This window comes from Kwoniella newhampshirensis, chromosome 13 (genome assembly GCF_039105145.1).
Source record: "Kwoniella newhampshirensis strain CBS 13917 chromosome 13, whole genome shotgun sequence".
Taxonomy (NCBI): Eukaryota; Fungi; Basidiomycota; class Tremellomycetes; order Tremellales; family Cryptococcaceae; genus Kwoniella; species Kwoniella newhampshirensis.
In genome coordinates this window covers 782650-803409 of record NC_089966.1, presented here as the reverse complement: position 1 = coordinate 803409, position 20760 = coordinate 782650, and the positions used below count along the sequence as shown (strand labels likewise).

The window sequence follows — 20760 nt, the reverse complement described above, 5'->3', positions numbered from 1 at the left end:
TACAGGGTGATGCAACGATGAAAGGATAAAGGACCAGGAAGAGGAGAAGAGAGCAAAAAGAAGTCGAAGAAAAAGATTGCGCAGTTGAAAAAAGTTTGGACTTTGTTGATTGTCAGCGAGTCGAATCGGATCCAATCAACTCGCTTCCTTTTGCAACTTCTCGTGTGTCTTTCGTATCCATTCCACGCATCATGCCAGATCAAGCAGGTCCTAGTAGACTTGGACCGATGTCTTCCGGAAAGCCAGCCATGGCATCAACAGATCCCGACAACCTGCACAGCGAAGACGACCCTCGGTCAAATCTTCCCTCTACTATATCCGGAGCAACCGCTCAGACTTCTCAGGATGAAGAAGGAGAAGACGATGAAGAAAGAATGGACTTCAAACTCATTCAAAGTTTCGCAGAGTACATCCATCATCCAATTGAACTGGTGGGAATTCCGGCTGACTGCCTTGTAGTAAGATCCAACATCTTCCGACCATCAACGATATGAACGGGGCGACAGCTCGTGTCAACATCACCATTCCGAAACGGGGGGAGAAAGACTTTGAACCGCTCCAAGAAACAGTAAATCTGCAGGATATGATGTTGCAGAAAAGCCGAGAAGCACTGTTCAACGCGTTGCTTGGTGTTCGAGGTGGTCACAGGTTTGTTGTCTCTCACCTGATGTCTCTGCTTCGTGATTGACCGCATCTGCTTGCAGCAAATCAATATCCCATGCCGTTCTGACACCTTTCAACCCTTTCCCACGAGTTCTCATAGTCCACGGTCATCACTTCGACTCCATGGGCATCACTGTACGATATCCAACTGTCAAAGGATCAAAGGGTAAGGGTAAGACTAGTGTCGAGTTACTGCCTGAGGAGGCTCTCTATCTCCTCGAACGAGGTTCTCTCCAAATATGGCTTGGGAAGGATGCGGAGGCAACGGAAGACGAGGACGAAGGATTCGGCGAGTGGTGTGAGGAGGATCACGGTGTGAAAGGTGCTATCGAAATGAGCGCTATGGAGGGTTTCGGCGCCTTCATTGGACGTGAGGGTCTGACTTGGGAACGATACCAGGTGGGTGACCGATCAACTGGTAACTCTAATGTCTTCTCAGGCCTACGCGTATCTCAAGAGACTAGGTTACAATGTACAACGATCTCGACAATTCATTCCAGAACACTTCTTGTCAACGTCAGGGGTGGCAGTCGGAGCTGCTTCCGTCTCTGTGTGGTGGCGTAGTGTCTGGCGAAGATTAACAGATCTGTGCCAGGGTCTCTGGACCATCTCACGCAGGATAACAATGGGATTAGGAAGTGTTGGTTTGAACTTTCGACTTGGGAGAGCCCAGACAGGACTATTGAGTGGTTGGCGAGGATCTTCATACCGTAAGCGTTCCCTCTTGTTGCATCGCTGACTTCCAGAGTCTATCTTTGCGCATCTTCGGATCATCCCAGCAGGACATAAGCAACCGTTGACTTCTCGACTACCATCACCATCCACGACGTCTATATACGATCCACTCACTGTCAACCCATACCTTCCTTTCTTTCATGTCTGGAAGCCCGCCACGGCATGGTCTAAGAGAGTCTGGGATAAGGGAAGCGAAGAGGGATTGCAAAAGCAAAGACCCGACTACTTTGCTGCGATTGTAGAGTAAGTCTCGTGCTTTTGTCAAGACTTCTTGTTGACGGCTGTACCAGAGCTCGATCAACGCCCATCCCAACCATCGACCAACTGTCACAAGTTTTCGACATGCTTCCTGACGAACCTAAAGGCCCTATCAAACGGGTGGGCCCCCAATATGAGCGTCAGGCGAAAGCTCGTCCGCCGAGACCATCCCAGATCAAAGTGCTAGACGATGAGGTATTTTCGATCAAATCCTGGTTCATTCGCCTTGGTCTTATCACATCCATGCCATCGAATCAAATACCCACCATCAATATTGGAGCATTGCGTAACGGTGATCGCGGATTCGTCGTAGCCGTCAACGATTCTGGGAACGCTGGTTGGGTACGATTTGGTAGGGCTGGATTCGCTGAGGCTGCGGTGATTTGATCAAGTCGTACATAGGTGGGTATGAAAAATGCTAGATATATTGAGGAGTTCTGAATCTCTACCAGACAATCTCTTTCTCGAATCGGTCGAGCTGAGCTACAGAGGCAGCTACCTCCTTCTGACGGGCGGTCCTCCTGTAGAATATCGGACAGTCGGCAGAAGTACAGATGACATCCTGATGAATCAGCGCTTAATCCACACCGGCGACTTACCTGGTGCAATGATCCTTGACACCGTTGACATTGAGTCCAGAGTCGGGCGAAGTCAATTTGTAGTGTCGACGTCTGCGCGACTTGCTTTTGATACAGTTCTGGAAGCTTCGGTCGGCAGTTGACACAGACGGCGCTCTCTGCGGTGTCGTCAGCACGAATTATAATCGTATTACACACCTTTGTTGCTCCGAAGGGGGGTTTTACAACCGAGACATGTCACTGTCTTCACGGCAAATTTCATAAGACCGCCAATAGTAGGGGTGGCGATTTGGATAGTCCTCGTGTGGTCGCCAGCGACTTAACGAGAAATCAGTCAATGGCGCTTGTGATGGCAGGAATCCATCTACTCACGTAGAGTCCCTGCTTTTTCGCCCAGGATGGGTTCAAATATTCTCATCAAGGGTTTGGATAACTGGTTGTCGAGATAATATCTTGTGTCTATTGGAACATTGTGTTCCAGAACATACAACGGATCCTCTGATTTTTCGTACGCGGCCGCTCCTTTGGTGCCCTTGATGATGACATATGCCACTCGGTCTCCGAGACTCGGCGCAGATCCTGCATATCAGCATTGTACGCGAGATGAAATGCTCACCCGCATCTCGTTTCCTCATTCTCTCCGCGAGCTCGACGTGTGCTTGTTTTGCGGCATAATCTGCCTTTGCGAGAGCTTTAGTGATGACAAGTTGCGACATGTCGATCTTGTTTTGCAGCAGATCTGCAATCGTTTGTTTGACATATCTAGAATGTTAGCGACGCCAGGTCACCTGACTCACTCTTCTGCTCCTTTCACATCGCGATCAATGAGCATCTTGAAAAGACATGTTTCGATAACGGTCGACACCAAACGACAATTATCCCTTCGCACCGTCTGCCGCACTTTCAGTGATTGCTCGTATCGAATGCGCGATCTCCTCACCTCGATACCCTTCGTGTCCATTTTGTCGTATTTGTCGGGCTTGGTCCAATAAAGTCCCGCATATCGCTTCTTGCTGATCAGAAGATATGGGAAGTAAACCTTTTCAAACTCGAGCTTGATCGGCTTGACAAATTTGGCTGAGACTAGGTCGGCAGCCTCGGCGCCTTCACGTCAGCAATCGAAAGTGCGAAATTTGCTCACCTAATCTCATCGCTGTCGGTAGGTCAGGACAACCAAATTTTACCATCACTGAATCGGTATCACCGTATATAACCTTGGCATCGTGGTCGTAGCCGTTCTTTGTTGAATATTCGGCTTCCACTTCACCTTTGGTGAACTCGATCATCTGTCGACCATAAGCAGTGACACTCGATGAAATAGCGAGACAGGGCAGTTTTCCGACAGTGGCACCAGTAAATCCGTAGACTGAATTGGCGCTGATCTATATATGTCAGCGAACATTGGAACCAGGCACCCACTTTTAGAGCCAGCTGCCTTCCATCAAGCACCGCTCGCTTGAAAGGATCCTTCTCGACTTTGAGATCTTGTTTCGCTCGCTTTCGTGCACCTAGCAGATTTTCTAAAATAGTAGGCAACAGTCCCTTACGCCTTTTCGTAGTCGCGAAATAGTCTGTGGCCGTCAGTACAACCAACCGGTAGCAACTCACCATTGTTAGGTGTGTGTACGTAGTCTTCGCCTTCCACCAACTTCAAGCGTTCAATGGTGGTTTTGTCAAGGAGTGTGGTGTAACAAAGGTTGTGTGCCATCATGATGGACGGGTAAAGTGAAGCGAAATCGAGGGTGGCGATGGGAACATCATAGAAACCTTTCGTGGGCTCGATGACGGTCGCACCTTCATATTGTTCATCGGTGCCTTCACTCTTCATCGCAGGAATGATATAGCCTGCATCGGCAGCGTTTCGGTAAAGCTGCGAAATGACCTTGATCTGCTGTCCCCTCGCAAGAAGGTAATTGAATGGAACTCCTGTGACTCGAGCCATCTCGGTGTAATTGACAAAGCACATGAGTTTGTCCATCAGTCGTTGCGGAAGGTACGCGTCCTGCTTGTCAGCAACGTTGTGATCTATCACTCACTTTCAGACAGTAGACGGCAAGACGACGGCGAGAATCCGCGGTTCCGTTTTGCAGCTCCGTGATAATTGAGTGGTGGACGTCTTCTTTTTGCTCTCCAAGGAATTGCGCACAGACGGCATTGAGTGTATAGCTTCTCAGCTTGTAATCTCGCTGCATAACCTGCAGCATATCGAGTTGAAGACGTCCCTCCATATTGACCGCCTTGGAGTCACGCTGACCATATGCCTTGGAAGAGAAATGAGTCTCCTTAACCTCGGTTCGTACGCCTACGCGATCAGCTCAACTCATGCTCCACTCACTCACCTATGAGCCGGCCCAGGTAGGCGAAGTCTGGAATTTTGAGGGCTTTGGCCCGATCAAGTAGATATGGGAGATCGAAATTGGACGTATTGTATCCAATGATGACATCTGGGTCTGCCTTCTCCACGAATTTCCGCCATTCTAGAAGCATCTGTTTTTCGTCCTTGAACTCAAGCACTTGTGAGCCGACGATGTGTGCGCAGGTATTCAGCGTGAATACGTTTCGAACGAACGGTTTGGATTCGCCTGGACTCAGATCAGCCAAGAATGTGTAATGCGAGACTCACCATGCCGTGTCACCATCGCAGCGATCTGAATTACTGGATCGATATTAGCTTCCGGGAAGATTCCCTTGCGACCAGCACATTCAATATCGAAGCTGAGCGTCCTTAATGGTGCAATCTTGAGCCACTCTCCCTCCGGAGCGTGAGAGATGAGATCCTTGTAACTGACCATTAGCAACAATCTCTGCACAGTCAACTTACTTGCATGAAACCTCGATTTGACATAACGACCTTTTCTCTCTGCCTTCGATGTGATCGTACCTGCCACCAGCGACCTCGACCCAGTTCATACCGACAACCTGCTGTTAGCGATGTCGTCAACCACAAGCTCACCTTCGTGTCGATCATGAAACGCAAAGTATACGCAATGTTGCTCTCGTACGTCAAGATTTCTGGAGCGAACAGGTTATTGAAATCTATCTGTCCTCTTTCAAAGGCACGTGAAGTGCGAGCAATGTCAGCATTCAGACAGGGTAGGCATACGATCCATATAACTCATCTTTCACTTTTGGGAGATTCTTCGGGTCTGAACACGTAATCTTTATGAACGGTACACTCTCGTCTCCACGGTATCCCCATAGTGATCGACGATTGAATATGGCACAGTTTGTGACGGCAGGTCCGTTGGTCGTAACAGATGACTATAGGGTCAGTTCATAGTCGGAATCATTTTGGCTCACGTTGATCGTGTCTTTAAGCGGCTCCAAGTCCTTGTTCAGAAACCCACTCGGCGCAGCGATGTAAAAGTACGGCTTGAAGCCGTGAACATGAGCGAGTACGGAGTTTCCATGCTGAGTCACACCAAACAGCCGAAGCGTGGGCCCATGTCTGGCATCGACTGATTCCTCGATCTCGATCTGTTGAAATACTATCTTTGTCAGCGTTGTCATACGGCTGTCAAGACGTACTTATGGGATCTTTCTTTATGTTCAGAGGTGGAACTGCAGGTCTGGGCCATGCAGCTGACGTTTCGATGCTATCTGTTTTCGAGCAGTGATGAAGTTAGCATTTGATCGGACTGTGGGAGCAGAGCACCAACCCCCGGAAGCATCTTCTTCCGCTTCCAGCTGCTGCAAGACCGCTGAGAAGCTATCCTGCTTTGACAAAGCTTGTCCGGATACAAGTTTACGTTTCTTATTGGTTGGCTCGACCATGCTGAGGTGGTTTGGCAGGGAGGGAACGGCTGCTCTGTCAGCGTAAGAGTGATCGATGATATGACCAAACACGACTGGAGAGAGAGAGCTGAAATTGAGCGCGTCTGTGACTTTTGGCTCTTTTCCCCCAAGTCACCACTGCGAGTAAGTTACTGGCTTAATTATACCTCCACCGACGTGATGGATGATAATCAGAAGTAGGGGGGTGGCGCGCCTAACATTCGGCAGATCAAAGCTCACGTGATCGTGTACCTCATAAAGGGAGGTATCATATAATGTTCTTCGACCTTCGGGTATCAACGACGTGATCAGTAACCGGAGGGAGGAGTAACTTGAGTTTGAAAGTCGTTGGGATGGGGGATGGGATGATGTAGCAAGGATGGATGACTATCAGTGAAACTTACTGTCGTTTGCGATCGTGACCGCCTCTTCTTGATCTGCCTATTCGATCCCCTGCTGCTGTTTCAACTCTTCCACGAGCGCCTACGACCGTCAGACCGGATAGCTTTGATATGACACTAGCTCGCATCCCCATCAGGCAGATATCTCGAAAATGGCCTTCTTTCACTCGTAGAGGTCTGGCAAGCCCGGCTGCCAGTGTCTCTGGACGTGAGCTCGCGCCCCTCGGTCTGCGGCTCTTACCACGATGTTGATCATCTCTGCCTGTCTCTATAGCGGTCAGCTTTGCCCTCGATGATGACCAGCGTGGGATACAAGGTGAGTCTGACGTCGTTGGCACTGCGCTAAACCTAGTCAGAATTGGCACAGGATTTCGCTCGAGACAAGATCATCCCGGTTGCTGCTCATTATGATCGATCGATGGTGAGTGGCCACGTGTACGACGGGATCTGACAAGCCTCAGGAATATCCTTGGCCAGTGCTCAAGGAAGCTCACTCCCTTGGTCTATTGAACACACACATTCCAGAAGTTGTAAGTCACCCTAATGATTCTCCGCTGAGTAGTAGTATGGCGGCCCAGAGCTGGGGCTTTTACAGTGCGCGTTGGTGTCAGAAGCACTGGCATATGGTTGCTCTGGAATACAAACGGCTATGGAAGGTATGCCTCATCCATAGTCTACCAGCTAATTCTTCTGCAGCAAACGGTCTAGCAGAAGCTCCACTCATCGTGGCTGGATCTCATGAAATCAAGGCCAAGTACCTCGGTCGCATGACGGAGGAGCCCTTGATGGCTGCATACTGCGTGACTGAGCCAGAAGCAGGTTCAGACGTGGCGGGGATCAAGACCCGAGCGGAGAAGAAAGGAAACCAATGGGTGTTGAACGGGAGTAAGATGTGGTGAGTTCCATGGAAACCATGTAATCGTTGCGACTTTTTAGCTGACAGGCCCGCTAGGATGTGAGTGATCAACCTGTGTTCTGTCGCGCTCTAACGACCCACAGTACAAACGCTGGTCACGCAAATTGGTTTGTAAGTGGTTTTCGTCGTGTCATCAGCTGACCAGTCAGTTCGTGCTTGCCAAAACCGACTCGTCCGCTTCTGCAAGCAAAGGAATGACGGGCTTCGTAGTCGATGCCGACTCTGAAGGAATAGTTATTGGCAAAAAGGAAATCAACATGGGTGAGTCACTATTCGTGAGCGTATAGCGCTGACTGGGAACAGGTCAACGCTGCTCCGATACACGAATGGTCACCTTTCAAGATGTGGTTGTGTCCGAGGAGAACGTGTTGGGCGCTCCAGGAGAAGGCTTCAAGAGTAAGTGACCTGGTGTGAGTGGTGCTGAAATAGTCGCAGTCGCCATGAAAGCATTCGACATAACCCGTCCCTTAGTAGCAGCAGCAGCTGTGGGTGTGGCGCAGAGAGCGTTGGAGGAGGCGACCAAATATGCCCAAGAACGTCATGTAGGTTCGTCCCAGTTTCTCGTGCTGACAAGCCCAGACGATGGGGCAACCAATCATCAATCACCAAGGTGTGGCTTTCATGTTGGCAGATATGGCCATAGGAGCTGAGGCAGCTCGGGGTCTGGTGTGGAGGGCTGCCTGGGCGAAGGACTCGGGAGAGCGTAATAGTAGGTTCGTCAGAACGATAAGGGCTGATTATCAGCGTTCTATGCCTCTATGGCCAAAGCATTCGCGAGTAAGACAGCAGTGGAAAATGCTAATTTAGGAGTGCAAGGTGAGGGTTGATCGGAGGGAGTTTGCTGATCAAAAAAGTGTTTGGAGGGGCAGGTTTCAACACTGAAATGCCGATGGAAAAGCTATATCGGTGGGTTGCGGCGCAGAACCTTGAAGACAACGCTGACAAGGAATTGTCAACAGGGACGCCAAGATTTACGAGCTGTGTGAGTCCCAACGAATATCTATCCTGTAGGAAGCTGAGCCAGAGCTTTCTCTTCCCCTGATCACCCAGATGAAGGTAAGCATATTGTTTTGCCATTTTTGAACTCGTTGCTGAGATCGCCTGCAGGCACATCACAGATCCAGCGCCTGATCGTTTCCAGACAGTTGAGCTCACTATATCCTGCTTGATCGTATTATGAATGTGTTCTTACATAGCTACTGTACATCATTTAGATCATCACATGTACATTCATGACGATGCATTAGTATGAGGTGAGATCGATACAGATTTGATGAATGAGCGAACTTCCTCTGCTTTTGATTGATATCGTGACTGCATGTTTTACCGGTGACTGACCGATTGTGATTTGAGATTACATCATCTGAGCTCGACATCGAAAACAGATTTCGTTCTGCTGTTCATTCTTCTTCTCGCGACGACGACTGTCCACTCCTCTGCTTATGCTGTCGGCCGACCGTTTTCATCGGTGCGCACAGAGCACGTCGGCATCCCTTCGCAAGCACAGATTCATCATACAAAGGAAAGCTTTTCTTCTCGATACGGTACCTCTTATCATGATGATGAGATCTCCGTCGCCTAGCTTTAGCCGTGCGTCCATATGCACCAAGCAGGTCTAATAGCTGATTGAACGCCCTTCCCTTATCGGTCTTATCAGCTGTCCTGAAACGGCGTCGACTGTCTTCGACTCCATTGCGGGACCTTTCTGAGTACTCAGCAGCGGGGCTTGAGTATGGATCTCAATGGCAGGATTGGCCAGCTCCAAGAGTTGCTATGTCGGAAGCCAGGGAGTTCATTGTCGACATGTAAGTCACAGCGTTGTGAATCCGGATTGATAAGACCCCAAAGAGTGAAGAACAAGCGGTCTGTCTTGATAGTGCCCGATAAGGACGCCGATGGACTCTCTGGTAAGCTCCAGAACTCATTAGGGACAAGCGTCACTCATCACTCAAAGCTGGCACCCTCCTTTATCGCACGCTCGTTCACATGGGCCATGCTCCCTCCCTGATATCCACACATCACCTTGCCAAGGGGAACAACGTGCACTCTGATGCGGAAAGAGACCTTTTGATCGCCAAAGACTGCGAAAAACTCATTGTACTGGATCAAGGCAGTAGGCCAGGTAGATCAATAGTGCCGCCCCGAGAGGGGTTGCATGGCAAGCGAGTACTCGTCATAGATCATCACATGTGTGACGAGGTGAGTATCCCTGTTCACATTCTGTACTGACCGACTTCCTCAAGTGGCCAGAGGATACCCAGGTCCTGACAGCTTGTCATACACCACCTATAGCGACAGCTGCGCTACTCACTTATACTCTTGTCCGAGATCTGCATCCTAAAGTACAGCAAGATGACAGCTGGAGAGCAGTCGTGGGTGTCATTGGTGGTACGTTTCTGATCACGGCTGAGATACCGTCTGACTAGTTTATAGATCTGGGTACCTCTGTCGCGAAATGGGGGACACCGCCTTGGCCTTCTGATTTAGGCAATGTCACGAAGCGGTATGTATAAATGGGCTGGAAGCACGCTCATATTCGTTCAGTTTTGGCTCCAAAGTATTCAGTGAAGCAGTATCGGGGATCAATGCACCACGTAGAACCGCCGAATACAATGGTGAGTACGTTCGTCAGTGATCAAAGCTGATCACTGCAGTTCCCAAGGCGTGGGATGTGGGTTTCCTGCTGCATTGTTTCTGGCTGTGCTGACTTTTGCACAAGATCATGTTGAACGCGAATTCGCCAAACGACATGGCCTCTAATGCCTTCCTAAAACTCTGCAAGTTAGACGTAGGTGCTGAGACTGTCAAATGGGCCAGGACACGTGAGTGCATGCAAGATGTGACATTCCCACTAATCTACCAGCACCTAAATTCTCAGCCGATGGTCGCGTTGCGGTTGTTTCCATTCATACTGGCTTTCAAAGTAAGTTCCCGTCACTGTCTTGAGCTGAGCGGCTAGTACATCCTGTTATCGCTACTCGATGGGCGGGTACCCTGGGGCGGAAAAGCAAGAACCTATTGATGGTCATGGTAAGCCTGCTCAAAATGTTTGTGGCGTTTTCATTGACTTCAGGTGATCGGCTCAGTGTGCCAATACTGGATTCAATCCCAATCCTGACAAGGTGTCGTTCTCCTGCCGTATCGCTGCATCCCTGAGAAGCTTACCTGAAGAACGACAACGTGAGTGACACGAAAGAGTGAACCTTCTGACAGCTCCAGCGAATCTCATAGCCCTTCTCAATGACTTCGGTGACCGTATTCCGGGCTTTCGTGAGCGGGTGGGAGGTGACTTTGCGCGGGGCCACAAAGAAGCTACTGGAGGCATAATACCCAAGGCAAGTATAGCTCTTAGGAGGCCAGCACTGACGAACGAGTTGCAGACGGAATTCGAACTGTTGTTGGAAGTAATGGGCGTATCCTCAGTCAACACAAAAGCTACCTCGAAGAAGCCAAAGGGAAAAGTGATCGACCCCAAGCAGATCACAGGGATCCAGCAATTCTTCAAGCCCAGACCGTAGTAGCATGTCGTATCTTTGTGGTATTGATCCATATTAATCCTTTGTAGTCTCACCGTCATTTCAGGAATATGCAGCATCTTTGCCAAAGTGCAGGTTCTCGGGCATGGTCGGCTGGCAAGACTGGTGTAGGTCACGCTGGTACAGAGATGAATACAATTCAATTTCGTGGTTCTCCAAAGCGGATTGAGATTTGCAAGCAATGCGTCCATTGTCCATATGTACCAAGAGCATAAGTTGTTCCCCCTCACACCGTCGGATAGAAGCAGGGTCTGATTGAGTTGGCTGCAGCCCCTGAGATTTGAACCAGAGGTCAAGCGCTATGTTGAAACAACAAGGGGATCGTTTGGGGCCGTATAGTGATTTGCGTAGTAGTAATACTTTGTTTGCTGGCCTTTTGAGGTTGCAGAAGCTGGTCCCCAGATGTTGGTATGCAGCAGCTCAACAGGATTGAAGACACGACACTCGTCAGGAGGCGAGGGCAGTCGTCTTGTCTTGCCGATGATGGCAGGCGATATTACTAACATCACTAGTATTTAGACCACTAAGTACATCTTTGCCTAGCCTTCCTTCCTTTGCTCATCGCATGATATGTGCAACGCCTAGAAGACTGAGCCAGTTCTGCCAGGATTTGACAGTGTCATTTTATGTTTGCATGGGACAGGAAAGCGGCGGCACAACTTGTCTTGACAGCGTAGAAACCGTCTTGCTAAGACGCGATGAGAATGACCAAGCCATTGCCGTCGTTGAAAGTGCCAGAGATGCGAGAGTATTGCCCTCTGCCACAATATTGCAGGACAGATCTGGAATGATAGGACATTGCCGAGAGTGATGCTGTTGAGATCTAGCGTTCCCTGACCGGTGACCGCAAGCCTGGTCCCAATTCCATGTTTCACATCTTTGACATTACGGGCCGTAATGTTGCGGAGCACTCGACCAGCAGCATTGCCAATCATGTGGTGAGAAGCGCCGAAATCGATCATAAAGACATCACTAGTAAAATCAAAATTATGCACATCTTGCTCATCTTCGTTATTGCCACAGGAAGTAACCGAACAGCTAGAGGGATTTTGTAATATTGGCATTGATATCATCGTCATTTTGGATCACATTTGCAGCGGGATTGCCTTTGATGCGCTGAGAGTTTACTTTGAGAGCAGTCGAACGTGTTGTGTGTCACCATTTCTCGCTCCAATCTCGCTTTTTGCCGTCGTTGTTATTGTTGTTGAACTTTTTAAAATGGTACTGGCACCTTGTTGAGTTGTGGTGACTCATAACTCCCATTCTACATAGTCTTCTCGGATCCCTGAGCATTACAACTTGATAACACCGCTCTTCATTGTCGGACATGTTAGGTATTTGACTAGCAATCGACAAGTGAGTATGATGTCAAACCGATAATTGTAGGAGCCAGAGGCGTTCCTTGTCACTCAGCTGAAGGCCAGACGAGTTTGCTTGTGCTCTTGGAACGCGGTGACTCGCCACCGGATCACCGCTTCTTTCACCGGTTTGGTTCCTCTTGGACTGAAGTAGCAGCGGTTGGCAGACAGGAAACAGAGTGAATGAAGCGAAGTGATTGATGTTGGAACCATTATTCAGTCACCTATGTGACCGCTATTGGAGCACAGACACTGCCATACCGTTGCGCTGTTAAGTAGCTTTCCCTCTTGCTTCATATTACTGCGTTCCTTTACTTGATCATGCGATCATTATCTTGACAGGAGACCCTGTTGAGACCCTTAGGAGTCTCACAGAGACTGTGAGGAGAACTTGTACGGGAATGGTGGATGTTCTGATTCTGGACCTGCTGGCTAGTTCCTTGGCTTCAAAATACACCGCAAACGAGATGAGAACAAGCTCTATATCTTACAAACACCACATGGATGCAATGCTTGATTGGTTTGACACATCCACTTGTAATCTGGCAAAGGATTCTCTGCCTAGCAACTTCAAAGCAATACCGACAACCGGTCTTGAACATGAGGAAACAACCCATTATTTATTCCCACAGGTGGTTGGCTCCATACTGTATGGCTTCATACTGTATGCCTCCGTTGTCTCTTGACCTGACCTTTATATGCGGCCAGAGTACTATCAAGGCTCATCAGCAAGTGGAATGAAAAGCTTTGGCAAGCAGCAAAACACGGTGTACTCTATATCCGCGGCACTTCAGATCTCTGTCTCATATTTGATGATGACTCAGGCAGGAGAACAGTGTTTCGCTATGTGGACACGGACGCGGGTGAAGATCTGAAAGCCAGACAATGGAGTACATGGCATCAGTGGGTGCGGCGTGGCAAGCTACATGGTTTCGGCTTTTCTTCAACGATCTACAATCTACAATCTGGCTTTGGTCAAGGTCACTCTACCTTTACTGAACAACAATGCCGGAGCAATGGCCTTTGCCAAGAACCCAGTCAATTATGAGCAGTCAAAGCATATAGGAGTGCATCATCACTTTGTTGGAATTAGATGATCAGTTGCTTGCGTAGTGTCACAATCGTATACCAGTTTGGCCGAACTCCAACGAAGTTCCCAAACCCTCGGCCAAAAGATCCCACATAACGGCATTTATCGGAGATGCAGCCAAAACGTCACCGAACTTACAAACTCTCTTTTACCACACACGACCAACATATTACCTGTTCAGTCACCCAAAGATTCTTTCCTCATCCGGCAAATATGGCATAGAAACTGCGAGGTTTGGCAAACTTGGCTGAAGAAAGGAATATATACATGAATGTAGTAGAAGAAGAAAATAGTTTTCCCCGTCGATTCTAGATTTTTGGCCCAAGCTCGAACAACTTTGCCTATCACCTCCAAAGGAAAGGAACATATTGTAGATCGTAGGCTCCCTTCACTTGTCCTTGTGTGCTGAACAAAGGACATCTTTGTTGGTCGGTGTAGCTCCGTGACACGGAGGTAATAACCAGCACAGGGCTGTAGCTTGCGTGTCGCTCCAGCATTACTTACCTTTTCTCTTTCACTTCTTTACCTCTAATCCTTCCTTGAGCATGCAATTATTATCTCAACAGACTTGAGGTTGGACCCGTCCTCTGAAACATATGGGACCTGTGAAAGTGAGACCGAATTGTCCAGAATCTTTTTCTTCACAAAGTGTTACTCAGCAAGTGCTATAGCTCTGGAGTTGCCATTTAGGAAAGGCAAAGGAATCTGACACAGGGCTCCACCGATCAATGAAGATATCCGCCGTTCAGCACCCAAAACCAGAGAAGAGGGCCTACAGTGAACGATGGCTTCTCTACTTTGGAGGTGATCGGCAAAGTTTGTTGAGCTTGGACTGAGTCACATTCTAACTTGAATGTTCACTGTTAAGAACAGCCAAGTACGGGCTGATTGATGTATACTAAAGGTACTATGGTAGGACAAAATCCTAGATTTGACGGGGAACTGTTTCCTTCTTCGACTACATTCACCCTTTCTTCATCCAAGCTTGCCAAACTTTGCATGTTCTGTAACATATCCGCTGGATGAGGAGAGAATTTTCGGGTGGCTGAACGGTTGTCACGTTGGCCGCACGTGATAAAAGGGAGTTGACAAGTTTGACAACGTTTCGGCTACATTTCCGATAAATGCCGTTCCGTCCGATCGTTTGTCGAAGTTCTGGGAACTTTGTTGGATTTTGGCCTTACTGGTATACGACAAGCGGATACTGGGACAGTATACATAGTATGTAGATAGACTTGGATTAGGGAAAAGGTATTCTGTAGACTTGTTCAAAGATCAGTGTGACTGAGAAAGCTCAAGGGCTAGCTAGAAGGACTGCTCTGGTATTATGGAAAGGTGTCTCCTAGCAACAGGAATAATTACTGTGGATACTTTTGTAGAGTGAGAGTTGTTTTGGTAAGGTATGTATGAGGGGGATTGTCTATAAAGAGCCCGCCTTATGAGTACAAAGATACCAAGCAGATTCAGGAAGTAAACCAAATAATCAGCACTAAAATTGTGACATGAAATGCAGAATGAAATATCAGGACGGAAATGTAGCTCGAGATATCAGCGCTAAAAATTCGACCGATTATTTATGAGCCAAATAGGAAACAGATGTGAGAATAGGAAATAAGCTAAACTGAACTGTCCTAAGAGGCTGATATGTGTCTTGTGCAGGGTCGTGACAAAAGTCAGAGACACGACCTTTCTGAAGGACACCCCTGTCAGACCAGAGCTGTCCTCCCAGGTCTTCTTTGGCGATATCGTAACACAGTTTTATTGTGAGCCCGTGTGCGGGGTGAGATCACCGCTCAAGGCCGCTCCTTTCGTTGCTGCTCACGCAGCCCTCGTGGCCTTATTGGGACAACTCCCTGGACAACGCGATTCTCATCGATCGGTGTAGTACCATGCGCCAACATTACATCTGGAATCCATGTCGAAGTGTTTGGTGAACCTCGCTCTCGATACATCGCTCCCAGTTCTCCGGCTGAATATCCCCCAGCAGGCGCAGGAGTGCATCGCTATCCTGATCATCCATTGCTGGTAGCAGCCAATCGTCACTGCTGAATGCGACCTGTTGGCTCCAGCCAGATGCGCTTGGCTGACTTGTACAATCTTGGACCGAAGTCGACAATTGGGCGCCATTATTGGAGTCTTCGAGATCCCTCAAGTCGGTCCTGGTGCCTGTCCCCGCCGCCGTTGACGTGTGAGGCATTGTGCGAGATGTGAGATAGCGGATGATTCTCTCGGAAATAGCATCGGTGGCATCACGTATGTGAGTCGTACCGGGAGCAATTGCTGCAGTTTTGTCTCCGCTTATCAGTATCGGGTTCAATCGGTGCATGACAGACTGACCAGATATAGCCTCCATGACAGAAGTGCAGGATTGAATATCGAGCATACTCTCTACTACGCTCTGGACGATTTGCCAGCCCTTTCGACTTGCCTGCCAGAGCGCATTGAGATATGCAGCGGAAACCAGAAACAATTGGTAAGTGGTGAACCAATCTAGCGAGATCAGCCAAAAAGTGTCAAATTAGTAGGTCGGTATGGCTTACTGAAAGTGATGCCACCGGATCTGTTCAGCTCCTTATGTGCTCTCATTACTCTTCCAGCGCTGGCTATCGTTCTGGCAAGGCTCTCGCGATCTGGAGCTGGACGAGCGGGAGATGGTCGAAAAAGCATAATCAGGGTGAGGTGATATTTCGTGTCAGACCACTCATCACTCCAGGAGTCTGCATTGGACGGCAAAGTCCCGCGCCACTGGTTGAGACGCTCGACCACCGAATCATACCAGTCTCTTGAGGGAAGCGACGACGGTCCTGGGCGATACAGACGGTCCAAGATCTCGGACTGAAGCAGTCGAAGTCGGAATCGATGGACGGCGACCACCTTAAGCGGAGAGGGATCTCCAGAGAGAATGGCGTCTGCAGTGATGAGAGTGTCATCCATGAGTGACGGGAACTTCTCCACAGAGAAATCAGCTTCAATCAATTTCGGAAGGAAAGGAAGTAACCCACGGAAGCGCTGATCCAACCATCGGGGATGGATGGCGGTCTTGACAAAGCGGTACAGACGTTCCGTTCTAGGTTGTAGGAGCTACATCACCATGTTGACGTCAGCAGAATTGGAGAGAAGCGGGTACTCACATCCAGAATAAGCGACGGCGCATGTCTTGCTCCAAAGGTGTCACGGAAGGCAAAGATGGGCCGGCATGCTCCAAATGGAGCCCGAGGTCTACCGCCAGCCGGACGGCAGATCCAGCCAAATCCCATACGTCTATTCCAATTGTCAGCGCGTTCATTGATACGAGAGATACGTTTGACACTTACTGCCTGCAGGCGGATTATATAGAACATATTGCAACTTGATCAAGAGGATTTGAAGTCGAGTGAGGCCAGGAATAGTGTAAGACTTCGGGATGATGTCTTGGGCGTAGATCCATAGCGCTGACAATCAATTGAGGTGTCAACGACGAGCCGAGAGGTCAGACACGGTGAACTTGCCTGATGCACGAGGTCTGTAATCGTTGTACAAGGGGGATTTGAGTGGTAGAGAGGTTGACGCCACCGCTAGGACCACTATAAATTTGATATGATCAATAATCGGCTTCGCATGAACAAGGAGGTGGAGCTGATAACGCACATATCACGACGCATACATCAGAACGAGGAAGAAGAGCACCTCCGGATGAGGATACGGCATCAATCTGGCTGAGAAGACTCGGTATGTGGAAGATGGGGTAGGATGCACCTGTACACGTGCGGAAATGGTCGACAAGCGAGCTGACGATGTGCGCCGGAGGTATGAGCGAGTGATCAACAACCGATAATGCTGTCGGACCGGTAGATCGCCGTGGACGAGAGAGTTCACCAATCAGATCGTTGTCAATCGGCAAGTCTGCGACAAGCTGCGCATCACTGGAGAACGAGATTTGGGACCATTCTCTTGCGGCAACCTCGGACTCGGGGGGGGCAGGGCGGGGTGACGTTGATCCAGAAGACCACATATATCGGACAGAGTCCGGCTCAAGCGCATGTCGACCAGAAAGACGATGCGGCGGGGAACGGGACCTTGTTGCTTGCGAGACTGGTCGCGCTTGGAAGACTCTCTCCCGTTGTTCCAGTGTTTGTAGACGCTTTTCCAGTGCAGCAATATAGGTCCACTGTAAAGCGATGACTCTCGGTCAGACTTGCGAACACTGTAGAGCTACGAGAAGATAAAAACTAGAAACTCACAGTGTTCACTACCGACTCGTATACACACTCCTTTCCCAACCTTTCGCAACGAGTACACTTGGGACGCTCTCCTGTACACTGTTCACTTAATGTCAGCGATAGGCGACGCCTGGCTCACGATGCTTCGACTGACCTTGATTTTTCTCTTACGACACGGCTCACATGCACTCCTTGCTTGGGGGGCTGGTGCTGATGGCGATCTAGCGGGATCGGCGGACCCTCTGGCCGCTGGCTGAGGAAGATCTGAACTGTCTACGTTCATCTTGCTTGGGCAAGGAAAGAAAGCCAGTCATCGAAACGTCGCTGCGAACATTCCTCCAGGTCAAATTATAGGATACCATTCTCCGTGAGCGGAGAGCTGTTTCCGTCTGTTGATCGTCATGAGCCACGTGGCAACCGTCTTGAATCAAATGCATACTGCATACATCCCGCTAATCTCATGTACGTGCTGCGGCCAGCTCTGTCTTGTACCAAGCTTGCAAAGCCCTGACCTCATTCGACAGGATGACAAAGTCGAATGTCTCGAGAGCGCTCCTTGCGCTCTCACCGTTGACGACCACTATACCTGTCTTCTTGCCGTATTTCTGTCCTGTCGTGCGGATCTTTTCTATTGCTTCAAAGTAGATCGTATCGTCAGCCCGTGCAGGGTGACGACCCAACAAAGCCAAGGCTAGGTCATTGGGCCCGATAAGGATCAGATCTATTTCATACACCCCAGAAAGATGGTCAGCATCATCTGTCACGCGTGCGGATGTGGAACGGGATGCACTAACCGACACCGTCAACTTGGCAAATCCCGTCGATATTCTCCACCCCTTCTCTAGTCTCTATCTGCATCATCAAGACCAGATTCTCGTCGGCCTGGCTGACATACTCAGCCGGTGTGTCGAGACCATGCTCAAAGCACGCAAATGGTCCACCTTGGCCTCGCACGCCAGCGGGGGGGAACCTGGACAGCTTGACGATCTCCTTGGCTTCGTCTGCGGTGCTGATCATTGGTACGAGGATACCACTGAGTGGAGGGTAGGTCAGAGAACAAAATTTACAGACACCATTGTCAGCTCACTGAGTTCCAGTATCCAAAGCTCGCTTGATCGTCTCTGGTTGAGCACTGCGAACGCGGATAACGGGCGATACGCCTGAGCCGGACACAGCGGCTACCGAGTCGTGCATGTCGGAATCCCCAAAGTGCCCTAAGTCCCGTAGGTCAGGAAGCGCACAATCCTGACGTTAGAGAATGAACTCACCGTGCTCGCAGTCTATAATCACCGCCTGCAATTTTTCACTCAGCTCCGACTTTCCAGTAGTGTTCTGACACGTGATTGACTCACGTCCACACCAGAGTGAGCTAAGATTTGAGCGTTCCGGACTCCTTTGAGGACAGAGAAGGTTGCGATCACACCTTCATTCTGTCGTAGCTTGTTGAGCAATCTGAGCTTGGGATTCATGGCACTGTGTATGGGCTGGAACGGGGCAATCGCGGTCATCAACTAAAAGTCCACGCCCGACTTATTCTGATACTTATATATGTCTATCGGTGTAATAGATGAGCGGAGGCATGCGCCGGATACCGGAGTCTCGATTCCGCCATGAGGTCATTTAGACATTGGTGCATGGTGTATCAACAAGGCTGTTCCCGCATAGTCTACTGATACCTGACCACAACATGATGTATGGCCTCGGCCACGTAGTCCAAGTTCTGATCATTCAGTCCAGCCATCATCATCCGCCCAGTCCGAGGGACGTAAATATGGAAATCGTCTACCAAAGCATTGCATTGCTCCGGTGTCAGACCGCTGTAGCTTTGAGGTCATTAGCTGAATGATGTCGCAGCGAAGGGTGGATTTCGAACTCACGCAAACATCCCTTGCTGTCGGATGATGTGTGACCAATCTCCCGGAGTTCCGAGCTTGTTTAAACGATCAACCAGAGCTTGGCGCATAGATGTGATACGGAAGGAAATGTGTCGCAAATCCTTCTCCCACATATCTCGCAAGTCATGGTCCGAGCACACCACGCTGACCTGTTTGACAGTCAGAAACGCAGCCGCTCAGGGGTACTATACTCACCAAGTCCGCTCCGTATTTGGGGGCACACGAAATTTCCCGACGGGTCAAAACTTTGAGTTGCTGTTTCACAAGCTGTGTCGATTTGGCTGAGCCGCAAAGTACGTGCAGGGCTCCTAAGCGCTCGCCGTACATGCCCGCATTTTTCGATAGACTTTGAGCTATGCACATTGATATACCACGAGAGGCAAAAAGTTCTATCGCTCTTAGGACTTTGTCAGACTGACACTGCTTGCTCGAAGGCGTTTGTCTTTCGTTCAAGCTCACCTTCGATCCTGCTCAAAACTGCCACTGACGAAACCTTGATATGCGCAATCGAAAAAGGCAAAGTGGTCATTTTCCTCAAATAGTTGGGCTAACGCCTGCCATTGTTCCGAAGAAGGGTCGCATCCGGTGGGATTGTGACCGACGGCATGAAGTACGAAGATGCTCTTTGCAGGTGCCGATCTCACATCTTGGGTAAGAGAGTCGAAGTCAAGTGATCTACTGACCGGATTGTAGTAGCGATAGCTTTGTGTCTTCCACCCTGCGTGTATGAAGACGTCATGGTGATTCACCCAGGTGGGATCGGAAATGTACACGGTCGAAGGTCGACTGGAAAAGAGTTTCAGGAGCAAAGCGCCCATATGCACGGCACCGGTGCCGCCTACTGTTTGCAGACTGGCGACTCTGCGCTCATCCGCAGCCGATCCCAGAACGAGATCGCGGGCAGCCCGGAGGAAATTTGGGCTTCCTAGCAGGCTGAGATACTCGTGGTTGTATCCCTTGTCTACTATCAGTCTTTCGGCCGCCAAGCGGAAAGAAGGAAGAATCCAGGGTCGACCAGTCTCATCTCTATAAGTCCCAGGAGCGAGATTCACCTGGTATGCATCAGCCCTGTAATAACAACAGCACTCACTTTTCTCGGGTCTTGGTCGGAGGCCAGACGGTCTTTGAGCACGTTCATACTGGCACCAAGACTTCAGTCCTTCTTGCTGTGAACATACCGGATGTCCGTTGTCCCACTCACAAGTCGATCTCGACCGCGGGCACAGACGCGAATTCATCGTCTTGCTTCGCGGGCTTCTGATGGAACGTGCTTGACACGTTCGTCATTGTATAGTATGAACGTGGCGGGAGGGTATCGATAAAAGGTGGCGGAAATTATTGGCCCGGGAGCTACCTC

General features: G+C 49.5%; 8 protein-coding genes across 8 annotated transcripts; 3 read left to right on the top strand and 5 right to left on the bottom strand.

Moving 5' to 3' along the window:
* Positions 1-191: 191 nt before the first annotated feature.
* IAR55_006257 (uncharacterized protein) lies at positions 192-2043 on the top strand (the record flags this gene model as incomplete). The annotated part of the gene is made up of 6 exons (XM_066949342.1): positions 192-406; positions 460-648; positions 705-1062; positions 1259-1373; positions 1443-1641; positions 1689-2043. The coding sequence occupies 6 exons, from the start codon at positions 192-194 to the stop codon at positions 2041-2043; spliced, it is 1431 nt and encodes a 476-aa protein (XP_066800350.1).
* Positions 2044-2101: 58 nt separating this feature from the next.
* IAR55_006256 (uncharacterized protein) lies at positions 2102-2950 on the bottom strand (the record flags this gene model as incomplete). The annotated part of the gene is made up of 5 exons (XM_066949341.1): positions 2102-2177; positions 2256-2392; positions 2485-2552; positions 2607-2693; positions 2851-2950. The coding sequence occupies 5 exons, from the start codon at positions 2948-2950 to the stop codon at positions 2102-2104; spliced, it is 468 nt and encodes a 155-aa protein (XP_066800349.1).
* Positions 2951-3027: 77 nt separating this feature from the next.
* Positions 3028-4212, bottom strand: IAR55_006255 (uncharacterized protein; the record flags this gene model as incomplete). The annotated part of the gene is made up of 5 exons (XM_066949340.1): positions 3028-3126; positions 3175-3317; positions 3376-3520; positions 3654-3754; positions 3843-4212. 5 exons carry the CDS (start codon positions 4210-4212, stop codon positions 3028-3030), a joined length of 858 nt encoding a protein of 285 aa, XP_066800348.1.
* A 2308-nt stretch (positions 4213-6520) lies between these two features.
* On the top strand, positions 6521-8494 carry IAR55_006254 (uncharacterized protein; the record flags this gene model as incomplete). The annotated part of the gene is made up of 12 exons (XM_066949339.1): positions 6521-6617; positions 6684-6725; positions 6887-6939; positions 7021-7304; positions 7409-7436; positions 7560-7586; positions 7629-7721; positions 7905-8034; positions 8195-8231; positions 8285-8307; positions 8376-8381; positions 8433-8494. 12 exons carry the CDS (start codon positions 6521-6523, stop codon positions 8492-8494), a joined length of 882 nt encoding a protein of 293 aa, XP_066800347.1.
* A 387-nt stretch (positions 8495-8881) lies between these two features.
* IAR55_006253 (uncharacterized protein) lies at positions 8882-10843 on the top strand (the record flags this gene model as incomplete). The annotated part of the gene is made up of 13 exons (XM_066949338.1): positions 8882-8915; positions 8983-9130; positions 9174-9232; positions 9280-9524; positions 9569-9713; positions 9759-9828; positions 9870-9919; positions 9980-9996; positions 10045-10147; positions 10285-10355; positions 10412-10505; positions 10557-10660; positions 10706-10843. 13 exons carry the CDS (start codon positions 8882-8884, stop codon positions 10841-10843), a joined length of 1278 nt encoding a protein of 425 aa, XP_066800346.1.
* A 4366-nt stretch (positions 10844-15209) lies between these two features.
* Positions 15210-17791, bottom strand: IAR55_006252 (uncharacterized protein; the record flags this gene model as incomplete). Its single annotated transcript, XM_066949337.1, has 10 exons — positions 15210-15589; positions 15647-15799; positions 15850-16255; positions 16312-16390; positions 16441-16570; positions 16624-16740; positions 16798-16872; positions 16937-17456; positions 17530-17607; positions 17663-17791. The coding sequence occupies 10 exons, from the start codon at positions 17789-17791 to the stop codon at positions 15210-15212; spliced, it is 2067 nt and encodes a 688-aa protein (XP_066800345.1).
* A 175-nt stretch (positions 17792-17966) lies between these two features.
* IAR55_006251 (uncharacterized protein) lies at positions 17967-18977 on the bottom strand (the record flags this gene model as incomplete). Its single annotated transcript, XM_066949336.1, has 5 exons — positions 17967-18229; positions 18303-18541; positions 18596-18722; positions 18777-18801; positions 18861-18977. 5 exons carry the CDS (start codon positions 18975-18977, stop codon positions 17967-17969), a joined length of 771 nt encoding a protein of 256 aa, XP_066800344.1.
* Positions 18978-19174: 197 nt separating this feature from the next.
* IAR55_006250 (uncharacterized protein) lies at positions 19175-20690 on the bottom strand (the record flags this gene model as incomplete). Its single annotated transcript, XM_066949335.1, has 5 exons — positions 19175-19331; positions 19386-19552; positions 19599-19800; positions 19863-20471; positions 20605-20690. The coding sequence occupies 5 exons, from the start codon at positions 20688-20690 to the stop codon at positions 19175-19177; spliced, it is 1221 nt and encodes a 406-aa protein (XP_066800343.1).
* Between the last annotated feature and the right edge of the window lie 70 nt (positions 20691-20760).